General features: G+C 36.1%; 1 protein-coding gene across 2 annotated transcripts in view; it reads left to right on the top strand.

Annotated features, from left to right (window-relative positions):
* Nucleotides 1-14,992, top strand: part of ACBD6 (acyl-CoA binding domain containing 6) — a 149,857-nt gene that overhangs the window by 121,337 nt on the left and 13,528 nt on the right. The window contains exon 7 of one of the 2 annotated variants that reach the window (XM_066361668.1): nt 4,581-4,611. The exons of the other annotated variant lie outside the window; for it this stretch is intronic. Coding sequence (XP_066217765.1) covers nt 4,581-4,611 — 31 coding nt within the window. The remainder of the gene's footprint in view (nt 1-4,580; nt 4,612-14,992) is intronic. 2 annotated transcript variants of the gene reach the window in all.

Below are 14,992 nucleotides of genomic sequence, written 5' to 3'. Positions count from 1 at the left end.
GCTTTTAAGTCCAATTTCAGAGAAGTGGGTGACAGTTTAGAGTCCCGCACGAGTCAGATCAGAGGACCAGGCCAGATGGTGAGGAGCTTCCATGGTTCTCCACCATCTTAATCACGTAGGGGAGTTGTAGGTACATTTTTCCTTTTCTTATTTGAGTCTGGGTTTTAAGTTTTCTACATTATTTTGCCATTTGTGTTCCTTACGAACTTTTACTTATTTGGATAGAAAATATATGAAAGTATAGTGTAGGGCTTGCACATTTCTGTGCTTTTGTAGTTTGAATTTTAAGCATGGTTGAATTCATCTACATTTTAACTTTATGTGATTTTGTTTATTTTTAATTCAACTGAGTATTTTTATTTTACCCTAGTGTATAATCCCTTACAGAGATTTCAGATGTATGACTGATTTTAATTTATTGGAATTGTTTTTGCTGCTGTTTATAACAACTCCATATTTATTAAATTTGAACGTTTTTTTTTGTTTTTTTTAAGCTAAAACAGAAAGGAAAAGCATAAATAACCATGACAAACAACCCTCTTCTGGTGTGGTCATTTGAAATGAAACAACCAAAAAATTTAATCAACTTTAGAAAAATTAGCTGATATAAGTTGTAAACCAGATGAGTAAAAGCTTTCACTTACTCATTCTTGACATTCAATTCCATTTATTCTTTGTAATATATTTTAAAACAGAATGTTTATAAAGACTAAGGTTTGGGTTCCTATATTCTGTTTTGAGGATACCAAGAAAAAATGTTTGGAGTTACATTCTTGCTTTAATACAAATTCCACTTTAACATACAAAGACGAATAACAGAAGGTAAGATTTTGTAGATACAAGATGATGTGTTTTATTAAAGCATCATAATTATAATAGTAAGAGTATTATAGTAGTTGATTTAAAATAATTATTAATGTTTAAAAACTGGACAGGGTTTATGTTAGTTTATAATCATTAAGTTCATTGATCAAACATTTGAGTACTTATGTGCTAGGCATACAAAAGATGAATGAAAGAATAATTTACATTTGAGTCCCTAAAGACTACAATTTGATTAGAGAATAATTTAAAATAATAATCCTTTGTTTCACCCAAATACCTGTTCTTTAGCTATATCAAGGTAGTTAGACATGTAAACAATTCAGAATTGAGAAAAACTCTTGATGTTCTTTTTAAAGTACTTCTTTTCTCTAGTACCCTTGGAAGACAGAAAAGATAATAGAATTAGAAGACAACTTGGTTGTCCTCCTCTTTCTGTTCCTCCACTTGCCAATCAAGTCTGTGACTGGAGTCATGGTTCTTAGGTTCATATCCCTGCTCTAATTGATTTCTAGGTGGACATGCTCTAAGTTGAAAGATCAAAAATACCAATATTTCACATTAAACCCTGTAACACATCAGTTCACAGCATCTGAACGCAAAAGCCACAAATTAGGCATGGTTATGTGAAGAATACGGCAAACAAGGTGGGTGGGCTGGTGGGGTAGCCCGCCATGCTTGTCATTGTAAAGAGCTATTTATAATAACTATGATTTTAACTGTTTTGGTGGTTATTGGAAATAGCTAATAATTTTAATCGATGAAAAATGTTTGTAAACATACAGATGCTATTCCAATTCAGAGTACAAGTGAAGAGTAACTTTTTCCTATTACATGCATGCTCAAAGGGTAATGTTCCAATTATTTGGAAAAAACCCGTCAGCAGGTTTTTCACTCTCTAAAATGCAAGTTAAATGAGGTGGTACTATCCTTACTTTTTTTTTCAAGTGAGGAGTATGCCTGTACCCTTCAACTGAAGGCTTAACTCATATCTAGAAAATTCTTTTCAAAAATCATAAAATACATTTGCAGACTTCTAAATTGTCAAATTAGTTTAATCATAGTCTATTATAGAGTCACAAATCTCATAAAAAGAGACAATACATTCTAAGCTTAGAAATAATACTAAAATTACCCCAAATTATATTACTAACTCATAATTTTTATCACTACCTCTAAAACCTCATAGCCAGTTTTCTGCAGTGCCTCCTCATATATTCACTTGAAATGCTATTTTTAAAATAAAATTATTTAATATCAAATTATTAACTAAGAACAAAACCTTTTATTAGGCACATGGGACAATTTACCCCCTCCATGCAGCTCTGTTACTCTTTTAATGACTCATGCTGCCTTAGTACTATATCTTTAGAACTGAATTGGCAGAGATAGTAGATCCAATGTGAATCAAATTAGAGTATCAATGTCATTATGGTCAAATGACCATAAAAAAAAAAAAGAAATCCAGTAGCACTAAGCAGAATTTTCTGCTCATAGAGAACATCTGGAAAGCATGTTGTTTCCATGACTGCAATATTATATATATATAATCTTGACTTGAAAATGTAGCTTTTGAGTCAGCTTGATAAAATGTATTTAGCAGTAGGGAAAACTCAGGACTCTGCTACAGAGTTTTATGCACAGAAAACAGCAGTGGTATTAGTGGCTCCTCTGTATCAGTTCTCAGCAAAATAGTTAACATTTTCATCAGTGTTTCATATGGTAGAATAAAAAAATAAACTTTGATTTGATTGAGTGCCCAATCTGGAGGGAGAAGAAAACTAAATTTTTAAGGAAAATAATTATTAATAAAATGAGGACAAGATCAAAAATAATAAAAGTGAGATAGGATTAGTTCAGAATACATGGAGCAGAGAACCTCTCAAGAATGACCAGCATGTTCTGTGCACATATAGAAGAAAAAAGGGCTAGAAGTCAACCTGAATATACTAGTGATTTTGCACCTGGTTAACTATTAACTGTATCTCTTGTTCATCATTGTTTAGACCCACATTGGACTATTACATCTGGCATCATACTCCACATTATAGGAAATATTGTGGGGATTTTTTTTAAAGGTTCAGGTAAAAGAAGAAAGGAAAGTCAAGAGATTAAAGAATAAACCGATGAGGAATGATTAGTATGTTCATTCTTTCATCTTATGAAAGCACACACTGTATGCAGGACAGTGAGAGTCTGTGGATGAAAGACTCAGTTCTCGCCTGTGAGCAGTGAACAGCCTCAGGAGGAGAGACAGATGAGTACACAGTGTGTGCTGTGCCCGTGTAGGAAGCGGGGACACCAGACCCACCTCAGGCCTGGGAGTTGGCCTGAAGAACATGATCTGAGTTGAAAAGGTTGTAAAATGAAGGTTTTTAAAACCCAAAGCTTTAAGAAGGAAGTGGTAAGTGTAAACCAACATTGGCCAATCTCAGTACCCGTGGGGTAGAGATCTCCACACCAACCACTATCAGGAAACAAGTAAACAGTCTGCCCACCAACACAGAGCTGACATGGAGAGTTAGTCTTGGCTGGTGCTCCAAGACCAGTTGTGGGATGTGAGAAGGGAGAGAGGTTTGCCCTTTTTAAATTTACACTACTTAAGTGTTCAGAAATCCCCAAGCTAATAAATCAACACAAGGATCTCATACTGATAATATCCCCATGGTGCCTGGCAGAAACAAAAGCAAAGTCATTGTGGACGGAAAGAATTTCCAGGGAACACAACACAGAATCTTTCACAGATCAAATCCCACTCAAAATAAATTTCCAGTCCAAAATTATAAAGCACACAGGACGTTATCGACAGAAAGCACACCTTAGGCAGCCCAACAAACACACATGTATCGTCACTCCACCTCCTCTCCCTGAATTCAAATAAAAAATATATAGTGATTGTTAGGGACTAGAAAATAAGTCTACTTAAAATGCTCAAATGTATCAATGACAGATTTTGAAACATGGAGAAAGTACAAGACAGTATCTTTAAAAGCTTACAGGAGAGTTTTCCAGCAGAATGGAGAGCATTTACAGAGGCCTGAGTCCAGGAGCTGTTCTGGCTAATAATTGAGTTACACAAATGGAAGGGAAAGGAATTGGGAAGAAGATGACCAAGGTTTGGGTCACAAATTGCCTTGCATTGCATATTAGTGAAGATTCTTGTTTGCAAGTGACCAAAAGATCACTGTGTCTTAGGAGTATGTTGTGGTTGTCTCACCTAACCAAGAAAGCAGGGTATAGTTGGAATAACAAGAACCAGACTCTCTTTCCCTGTCCATCGCTCACTTCTCTCCTGCTCCTCTCCCCACTACAGACTCTGTTTTCCAAGAGGTAGAGAACATTGCCATTTGCAGTTTTTAGCTCACGCCTTTTTCTTTTTTAAGAGGTGGTGAAATACACATAACAAAATTAACCTTTTGACCATTTTGAAGTGTGAAGGCCCATGGTATTAAGTACATTCACATTGTTGTGCAACAATCACCAGTGTTCGCCTCCAGAACTTTTTCACCTTCCTAAACAAATTCTGTACCTGTTAAACAGTCACTTCCATTCTTCTCCCCACCCTACTATTCTAATAAACATTCTCCTTTTCTCCAAGTTAAAGACCTTCATCAAAAGTTACTATGAGGCTCAAAAAACTGACTTCATTTCCTATATCTGATAAATCTATGAAACATTGTAATATCAGATGTATTTGCTGTCACTGTGTACTTCCATACTTTTGCAGTAATTTAGACTTCTGTGTTATTCTTTTACAGGACAATGAAGGTCAAACAGCTCTACATTATGGTAAGATGTTTCTGAATTGTTAATAATCATTTGAAACTTCTTTCTGTGTGTTTTATCTCAACTTTGTCCAGCCCTGTGTAGTGCTTAGAAAAATGCCTGGCCACTAGCAGAGATATAGTAAACATTTTTTTAAAAAGCAGATTAATAACCTCTAAAGTTGGAGGTACATTAAAATTCTTATGGACAAATTAATAGTAAATTGGGCATTTCTGTGCTATCAATAGAAATGAAGTCTTCTCCATCCCTCCTTTGAAAATGTATTACTCAATTTTTTTACTGTCAGTGACAACTAAGACAATAATTACTGTTACTGTAGGAGCTAGAATCTATCCTGCAAGCAATACTTTCTTGGTGTAGTTTGAAGTGAAGAAAAATAGATTTTATTTTTTAACTCATTTCCCCTACTAATTAGCGTCATTAATTTCATTTAGATCATCTATAAAATAGAGGGTAGTCTGTAAGATGGACATAGCATGGCTTTAAAGAGCTACTGGGTAATCAGTGAGATAAAAGACATTGAAGTATTTTGTAAACTTTGAAGTACCAGTAAAAGTATTCTTTTATTCTATTTGGGTGTGAATATAGTTGAATAAAAGACAGCCATCAGTATTTAAATCAGATTAAGGATGCACCTTCAGACTTTTGGGAGGGAATACATTAGGCTGTTTTGCCAGTTTCCTCAGTCCCCAGATTCAGAAGTAACCCAGATGCCCCTGGGCACTTTTGTCCATTGCTTCACATTTGCTTGGATGTCGGGACCCTCACTGGATTGTCAAGGAGTCTAGATTATTGGGCTAGCTGTTATGGAAACTTATCAGCCTGATAATAAAGAGTAAAGTGTCACCAAATGCATACCCCAGCTCATTTGTGAGTTTAGCTAGTGTAACCTGGGTACCAGAAATTAGCAGGAAAAAAAATTGTGAGTCGGTCTCACTAAAATCCTAAATTAAGTGTATTTTAAAAAGAAAGATCAGTTATTGATGAAGTTGAATTTATCCCAGGTATTCAAAGATGATTTAACATTTTAAAAATTTATAATGTAATTTTCATATTATGTGCAAATTATGTGAAAAATTATATGGTTAAATCAAATGCAGAAAAAGCATTTGAAGATATCCAGCGCTTTATTCTAAGAAGTGGAAAAGTGATTAAGACGTTGAACTCTTAAGTGAGACTTCTGGATTCAAATTCTAGTTCTACTACTCAACTTGAACAGATTACTTAACTTGATTATACCTGTTTACTCGTTGAAATAGGGATAATAACCGCAGAGATTTGTTTTGAACATGTGAGTTATTCCATGTAAAGTACTTTGAACAATATCTTGCAAATGGTATATACTCAGTGTTAGCTAATATTACTACTTATGATAAAACTCTTAAAATAACTAGGGAATGGAAGGAAAATTCTATGACATGATTAAGTTATATATCAGAAACCTAATACAAACATTAAAGATGGAATATTTGAAGCATTTCCTTAAAAATCAGGAACAAGAAAAGGATGTCTACCACAGCTATTGCTCTTTAATATTGTATTGGAATTCTAAACTACACAGAAACAAAAGCAAAAAAATTAAAGCTATATGGGATGAATAAAAAGAAAGAAACCCTTCATTAATTTCTAACAATATAAGTAGCTATATAGAAATTTAAGACTCTACGGTCAAATTATTAAAACTAATAGTACAGTGTTTAGCCAAGATGCTGAATACAAGATCATTTTTTAAATTACATTCTTAAACATTAGTATAACAAGGTAGAAAATGAAAAAAATTAAAGGTATTATTTATAATAGTAACAAAATCCTAAAACTCATCCTACCAAAAGATATACAAAACCTTCATAGAAAAAATTACTTTTTTACATTTATTTTTGTTTTAAAGATTTTATTTATTGATTTTACAGAGACAGTAGGTATAGGGGCAGGGGCGAGAAGTAGCTGCTTCACTCTAGCTGTTCATTGGTTGCTTATCATGTGTGCTTTGAACCAGGCAAACCCAGGGTTTCAAACTGGCGACCTCAGTGTTGCAGGTCAGCTGTCCATCCACTGCACCACCACAGGCCAGGCAAAATTACATTACTTTTTTAAAAGATTTTTTAAAAAGACATAAATAGGGGCCCTGGCCAGTTGGCTCAGTGGTAGAGCGTTGGCCTGGCGTGCAGAAGTCCCGGGTTCGATTCCTGGCCAGGGCACACAGGAGAAGCGCCCATCTGCTTCTCCACCCCTCCCCCTCTCCTTCCTCTCTGTCTCTCTCTTCCCCTCCTGCAGCCGAGGCTCCACTGGAACAAAGATGGCCCGGGCGCTGGGGATGGCTCCTTGGCCTCTGCCCCAGGCGCTGGAGTGGCTCTGGTGGCAACAGAGCGACGCCCCGGAGGGGCAGAGCATCGCCCCCTGGTGGGCAGAGCATCGCCCCCTGGTGGGCGTGCCGGGTGGATCCCGGTCGGGCGCATGCAGGAGTCTGTCTGACTGTCTCTCCCCGTTTCCGGCTTCAGAAAAATACAGAAAAAAAAAAGAAAAAAAAAGACATAAATAGGGCCCTGGCTGGTTGCTCAGTGGATAAAGTGTTGACCCAGCATATGGATGTCCTAGGTTTGATTCCTGATCAGGGCACACAAAAGAAGCAACCATCTGTTTCTCCTCCCTCTTCCCTTCCCACAGCCAATAGCTCGATTGGTTCAAGCATGGCCCCTGGCACTGAGACTGGCTCCATTGGAGCTCATCAGCCTCAGATGCTAAAAACAGCTCGGTACTTGAGCATCAGCCCCAGATGGGTTGCTGGTGGATCCCTGTCGGGCACATGAGGGAGTCTGCCTCACTATCACCCCTCTTTTCACCTAAAAAAAAAGAAAAAGACAAAAATAGGAGAAATAGTCCCTATTAATGAATGAGAAAACTCAGAATCGTAATTATGGATTCTCCCTAAACTACAAATTCAAAATTCTCATAAGAATCCCATCCCTCATTCCTTCTTCATCTGCTCGCTCACACATTTTTAGTCCCTTTTCCATGGCATGTGGTGTGTTTTCCTTTCATATCTTCATATAGAAATTATATAAACAGCTAAACTGGACTGAATGTGCCCTTGAGATTGTAGATAGGTCACTCTGTCATCCCCTGTTAATCATTAGAGGTGAAAGTTTATGGTGTGAGAATGTGTCTATTTTGGTTTAATAAATATAAAATACATATCTAACAACAGGGTCAGGATTTTTCAAAAGGCCTTTCTGACTGGCTTTAAAATAAGCTATATTTGCTTTATGTACTGATATAGAAGAAATGTCATAAGATATTAAGTGAAAAAATTAAGGTGCACAACAGTGTATATGGTGTGCTGCCATGACTATATCTGTACATATTTGCTAGTAAATGCATAAAATAATCTCTGGAAGGATACACAAAAAGGTAAAGTTGGTTGTCTAGGGAAGAGGAGACAACTAGAGGGACTAGAATACAAGCATAGGATAATCATTTTTTCCTATCAATCTTTTAATACCTTCCGTATTTGGAACCACAGACATATATTACCTGTTTGAAAATTAAATTTAAATTATTTTAAATCTAAATATCATAGACTCAATAAGTACTATGACTATGACTTATCTTCTCCATTATATTGCATTCATTCAACAAATATTTATTGAGCACCTACTATTTGCCAGATAAACTGTGTCCAACACCCTCTTTTAAGGTAAGGGATGCTCCAGACTTGGGATGTCCTTCACCTCCCACCAATAAACAAGGATCCTGTAGCCATAGTGGTGAGTGTATGAGCTAACACCAGATCTAATCTGGAAAGTTATGGGCTTGGTTCTCATTGCCAGCAAAGCCTGGAAATGATGCTTCCTGACCCAGAAGGAACTGAGACCCTGCACATAAGCTAGGACCTTCAAAGGGCTGTACCCTCAGTTTAAAAAATATATTTTTTAATAGATTAGAAAACATCCCACTGGTGTGAAAAAGACAAAGAAGCTTATTTTCCACAGCCCCACCTCACACAAGTTTAGGGTTTAAATTTATAGTCTATGGTTGTTTCAGGAATCCTCAAGTCAGGAAGTGTTCATAGTAAGGGCAGTGATTCTCAAAGTGTGCGCCCCAGAAGATTTCCAGGTGTGCCCTATGGTATTCTAGAGAAATATGTGCCTGTTAGGGGCCAAAAAACCAACAAGGTTTTTGGATTTTAGATTTTTGGGGAACAGGTGTGGGGAATTGGCTACAAGCTGACAGTCTGCCCAACCCCCCACCTCACTTGCCTGATTAGGTTGCAAAAGGCTGTTAAGCTGTGGTGCTGGATTGTTTACACTACCCCCCATGTTCCCGGGAAAGACTGGAGGCAAGTTTCTTCTATCCTTTGGTGTAAAGTCAAGATGATATGTATGGTGGGGGTTTTGGATTGATGATTAAACATAAGGAATTGTCTCTTGAAGCCTTTTAGATTTCTATAAAAGAAGAATATGTAGCAACATCTAAAAAAGCTTTGAACATTTTACTACAATTTTCAACATCCTATTTATGTGAATTAGGATTTCTCCCCTCAACATAATTAAGAGTAAAAAGAGAGAAATTCTTTAATGTATTGACAAGGAAATGAGTTTGCCTTTCAAATTTATGCCCACACATTGAAGAAATCGCTAGGACACGTCAGACTCATGTTTCTCATAAACACAAGACTGAAAAAAAGATTCACACCAGGACCTGCTGAATTTACTAAATCTTACTAAGAATGTATCTATATATATAAACAGATAACTTTTTTGTCGTTTTTTATTTTTTAACCCCTTTTTTACGAATTTTAAAAAGCATAACTCAAAAAATGTAACATAAAAAATGTTTTTTAATGTCAGAATAAATTTAATTTTGTCGTATTTATTTTGTTTAATTACCATAAAAGCACGCTTGGACTTTGTATTCTTTTTCTTTAATATTTTACTTAATTATTTTAACGCATTTCTCAGAAATTTGTATATAGTGCGCCTACAATTATTTGTAGGATTTTAAATGCGCCCTGACTTCAAAAAGTTTGAGAACCACTGCCTTAGAGATTTGGCGGATATAAATGTAAACTTCTCTTGAAGGACACATCCTCAGCCAAAGCAGCACAACATTCCTGGAGAAAGATGCCTTCTGCACTCACAGTCCACAGTCACAAAATATACTTGCGTGAACGTTAGCACAATTAACCATAGGATTAGAATTGGAGGAACTTAAATAAAACTATTACATAGAAAGTATCAACATCAGTATATATAAAATCCAGGAATCAAAAACATAAGACTACCACTCCAAAAAGGAACGGCAGTTTTGAAAGAGGACCAAAAAGAACTTGAATAATAATAATAAATAAAAAGTACAGAAATCTTACAATGGCTATGTTAAAGTGCAGAAATGGCACAATTAAAAATGGTGAACTGAAGATAGTTCTAAACGGAGTGCAGAAAGAGCAGAAAATGGGAAAGAGATGTGGAGTATAAAGGAGAACATTCAGTATCTTTTAATATAATAGAAGTTCCGAAGGGAGAAATTAGGGTAGGATCAATATTTGAGTATATATTTACTGATAATGTTTTTAACTGATAAAACATTGGAATCTGCAGATTCAGAAATTAGGTGATCAAGATAAGGTATTCATCCAGTGAAATTCTATACAGCAGTGAGAAAGAACAGTTAGTTCAAAACCTTGGATGAATCTCATAAATATACTGTTGAGTTCAAGGTGCCAGATGCAAAAGAGTGCATACTGTTTACTTCCTTTTTTTATTATTATTATTAAATTTAATGCAGTGACATTGATAAATCAGGGTACATATGTTGAGAGAAAACTTCTCCAGATTATTTTGACATTTGATTATACTGCATACCCCTCACCCAAAGTCAAATTGTCTTCGTCACCTTCTATCTGGTTTTCTTTGTGCCCCTCCCCTCCCCCCACTCCCTCTCTCTCCTTCCTCACCCCATACCCCCCACCCATTACCATCACATTCTTGTCCATGTCTCTGAGTCTCATTTTTATGTCCCATCTATGTATGGATTCATATAGTTCTTAGTTTTTTCTGATTTACTTATTTCACTTTGTATAATGTTATCAAGGTCCATCCATGTTATTATAAATGATCCGATGTCATCATTTCGTATGGCTTGAGTAGTATTCCATAGTATATATGTGCCAAAGCTTTTTAATCCACTCGTCCTCTGATGGACACTTGGGTTGTTTCCAGATCTTTGCTATTGTGAATAATGCTGCCACAAACATGGGGGTGCATTTCTCCTTTTGGAGAAGTTCTATGGTGTTCTTGGGGTATATTCCTAAAAGTGGGATAGCTGGGTCAAAAGGCAGTTCGATTTTCAATTTTTTGAGGAATCTCCATACTGTGAGTGTTTTCCACAGAGGCTGCACCAGTCTACATTCCCACCAGCAGCGCAGGAGAGTTCCCTTTTCTCCACATCCTCTCCAGCACTTATTCTGTGTTGTTTTGTTGATGAGCACCATTCTGACTGGTATGAGGTGATATCTCATTGTGGTTTTAATTTGCATTTCTGATTAGTGGTGTTGAGCATTTTTTCATATGCCTATTGGCCATCTGTATGTCCTCTTTAGAGAAGTGTCTATTCATTTCTTTTTCCCATTTTTTGATTGGATTGTTTGTCTTCCTGGTGTTGAGATTTACAAGTTCTTTATAAATTTTGATTATTAACCCCTTATCAGATGTATTGTCAAATATGTTCTCCCATTGTGTAGTTTGTCTTTTTATTCTGTTCTTATTGTCTTTAGCTGTGCAAAGGCTTTTTAGTTTGATAAAGTCCCATTTGTTTATCCTCTTTTATTTCACTTCCCTGTGGAGATAAATCGGCAAATATATCGCTGCGAGAGAGGTCAGAGAGCTTACTGCCTATGTCTAAGATGCTTATGGTTTTACGACTTACATTTAAGTCTTTTATCCATTTTCAGTTTATTTTTGTGAATGGTTTAAGTTGGTGGTCTAGTTTCATTTTTTTGTAGGTAGCTGTCCAATTATCCCAACACCTTTTTTTTTTTCTTGTGGGAGAGAAAGAGAGAGTCAGAGAGAGGGACAGACAGGGACAGAGAGGAAGGGAGAGAGATGAGAAACATCAATTCTTTGTTGCAGCTCCTTAATTGTTCATTGATTGATTTCTCATATGTGCCTTGACCGGGGAGCTACAGCAGACCGAGTGACCCCTTGCTCAAGCCAGTGACCTTGGGTCCAAGCTGGTGAGCTTTGCTCAAACCAGATGAGCTCACACTCAAGCTGGTGACCTCGGGGTCTCGAACCTGGGTCCTCCACATCCCAGTCCAACACTCCATCCACTGCGCCACCGCCTGGTCGGGCCCAACACCATTTATTAAAGAGGCTGTCTTTGCTCCATTGTATGCTCTTACCTCCTTTGTCAAATATCAGTTGTCCATAGAGCTGTGGGTTTGTTTCTGGGTTCTCTGTTCTGTTCCATTGATCTATGTGCCTGTTCTTATGCCAGTACCAGGCTGTTTTGAGTACAATGGCTTTGTAGTATAACTTGATATCAGGAAGTGTGATACCTCCCACTTTATTCTTTTCTAAGATTACCTAGGCTATTTGTGTTCTTCTTTGGTTCCATATAAATTTTTGGAATATGTGATCTATATCTTTGAAGTATGTCATTGGTATTTTAATTGGTATTGCATTGAATTTATAGATTGCTTTGGGTAATATAGACATTTTAATGATGTTTATTCTTCCTAACCATGAGCACGGTATATGCTTCCACTTGTTTGTATCTTCCTTGATTTCTTTTATCAGTGTTTTATTATTTTCCTAGTACATCTTTAGTCTCCTTGGTTAAATTTACTCCTAGGTACTTTATTTTTTTGGTTGTAATAGTGAAGGGGATTGTTTCCTTAATTTCTCTTTCTGACTGTTCATTGTTGGCTTATAAAAATGCCTCTGATTTCTGAGTATTAATTTTATATTCTGCCACTTTGCTGAATTCATTTATCAGGTCCAGTAGTTTTTTGACTGAGACTTTAGGGTTTTCTATATACAATATCATATCATCTGCAAATAATGATAGTTTTACTTCTTCTTTTCCAACTTGAATGCCTTTTATTTCTTCTTCTTGTCTGATTGCTGTGGTTAGGACTTCCAGGACTATGTTGAATAAGAGTGGTGAAAGGGGTGCACCCACTCCTGCCTTGTTTTGCCCATTGAGTATGATGTTGGCTGTGGGTTTGTCATAAATGGCTTTTATCATGTTGAGGTATGTTCACTGTATTCCCACTTTGCTGAGAATTTTTATCATGAACGGGTGCTGGATTTTATCAAATGCTTTTTCTGCATCTATTGAAATTATCATGTGGTTTTTGTCCTTCCTTTTGTTTATGTGATGAATCACATTGATTGATTTGCGAATATTGTACCAGCCTTGCCTCCCCAGAATAAATCCCACTTGATCATGGTGTATGATTTTTTCCATATATTGTTGGATCCGGTTTGCTAATATTTTGTTCAGGATTTTAGCATCTATAATATATTCTTCAGAGATATTGGTCTATAATTTTCTTTCTTTGTGTTGTCTTTACCTGGTTTTGGAATCAGAATTATGCTCACCTCATAAAAAGAGCTTGGAAGTCTTCCTTCCTCTTGAATTTTTTGAAATAGCTTGAGGAGGATAGGAGTTAGTTCTTCTTTGAATATTTGGTAGAATTCACTTCTGAAGCCATCAGTCCCCGGACTTTTCTTTGTTGGAAGTTTTTTGATAACTGTTTTGATCTCATTTGGTGTAATCAGTCTGTTTAGGTTTTCTGATTCTTCCAGATTGATTTTTGAAAGATTGTATGTTTCAAGGAATTTGTCCATTTTATCTAGGTTGTCTAGCTTTTTGGCATACAGTTCTTCATAGTATTTTCTTACAATATTTCGTATTTCTATTGTGTCAGTTGTTATTTTTCGACTCTCATTTCTAATTTTATTTGAGTCCTCTCTCTTTTTTTTCTTGGTGAGTCTAGTTAAAGGTTCATCGATCTTGTTTACTTTTTCAAAGAACCAGCTCCTAGTTTCATTGATCCTCTGTATTGTTTCTTTAGCCTCTATGTCATTTATTTCTGCTCTGATCTTTATTATTTCCTTCCTTCTACTACATTTGGGCTTTACTTGCTACTCTTTTTCTAGTTCTTTTAGATGCAGGGTTATTTGAGCTTTTTCTAGTTTCTTAAAGTGTGCCTGTAGTGCTATGAACTTCCCTCTCAGTACTGCTTTTGCTGTGTCTCATAGATTTTGAGTTGTTGTATGCTCATTGTCATTTGTTTCTAGGAATTTTTTTTATTTCTTCTTTGATCTCATTCTTAATCCATTCGTTATTTAACAACCTGCTATTTAGTTTCCATGTGTTTGAGAATTTTTGAGCTTTTCTGTTGTGGTTCATTTCTAGTTTCATGCCATTGTGATCAGAGAAAGTGCTTGATAGGATTTCAATCTTCTTAAATTTGTTGAGACCACTTTTGTGCCCTAACATGTGGTCTATCCTAGAGAATGTACCATGAGCACTTGAAAAGAATGTATATTCTGCTGCTATAGGGTGAAAGGTTCTGAAGATATCTATTAAATCAAGTTGATCTAGTGTGTCCTTTAAGTCTGTTGTTTCTTTGTTAATTTTCTTTCTTGAGGATCTATCTAGTGATGTTAGTGGAGTATTGAAATCCCCTACTATTATAGTATTGCTGTTGATCTCTCCCTTTAAATCCATCAAAGTCTGCTTTATATATTTAGGTGCTCCCATATTAGATGCGCAGATATTTATAACGGTTATATCTTCCTGTTGGATTGCTCCCTTTATCATTATGTAGTGACCTTCTTTATCTCTTATGGTCTTTGTTTTTACAGTCCATTTTGTCTGATATAGGTATTGCTACCCCAGTTTTTTTTTTTCATTTCCATTTGCGTGAAATATTTTTTTTCCATCCTTTTACCTTCAATCTATGTGCATCTTTTGTTTTAAAGTGTGTCTCTTGTAGACAGCATATGTATGGGTCCTGTTTTCTTATCCACGCAGCTACCCTATGTCTTTTGATCGGATCATTTAATCCATTTACTTTTAAGGTTATTATTGATATGTAATTGTTTATTGCCATTTTATTCTTTAAAACTGTATTCCTCTTTTGCTATATTCTTTTTCTCCTTTGATCTGTTTACAGTAGGCCCCTTAGCGTTTTTTGCAGCCTTGGTTTGGTTGTAGTGAATTCCTTGAGGGTTTTTTTGTCTGGAAAGCTTTTTATTTCTCCTTCAATTTTAAATGATAGCCTTGCTGGATAAAGTAGTCTTGGTTGTAGGCTCTTGTTCTGCATTACTTTGAATATTTCTTGCCATTCCCTCTGGCCTCAAGTATTTCTGTT

The sequence above is a fragment of the Saccopteryx leptura genome, chromosome 2, assembly GCF_036850995.1.
Source record: "Saccopteryx leptura isolate mSacLep1 chromosome 2, mSacLep1_pri_phased_curated, whole genome shotgun sequence".
NCBI lineage: Eukaryota > Metazoa > Chordata > Mammalia > Chiroptera > Emballonuridae > Saccopteryx > Saccopteryx leptura.
Note: the sequence above shows the minus strand (reverse complement) of the source record. Positions and strands in the feature narration are given on the sequence as shown.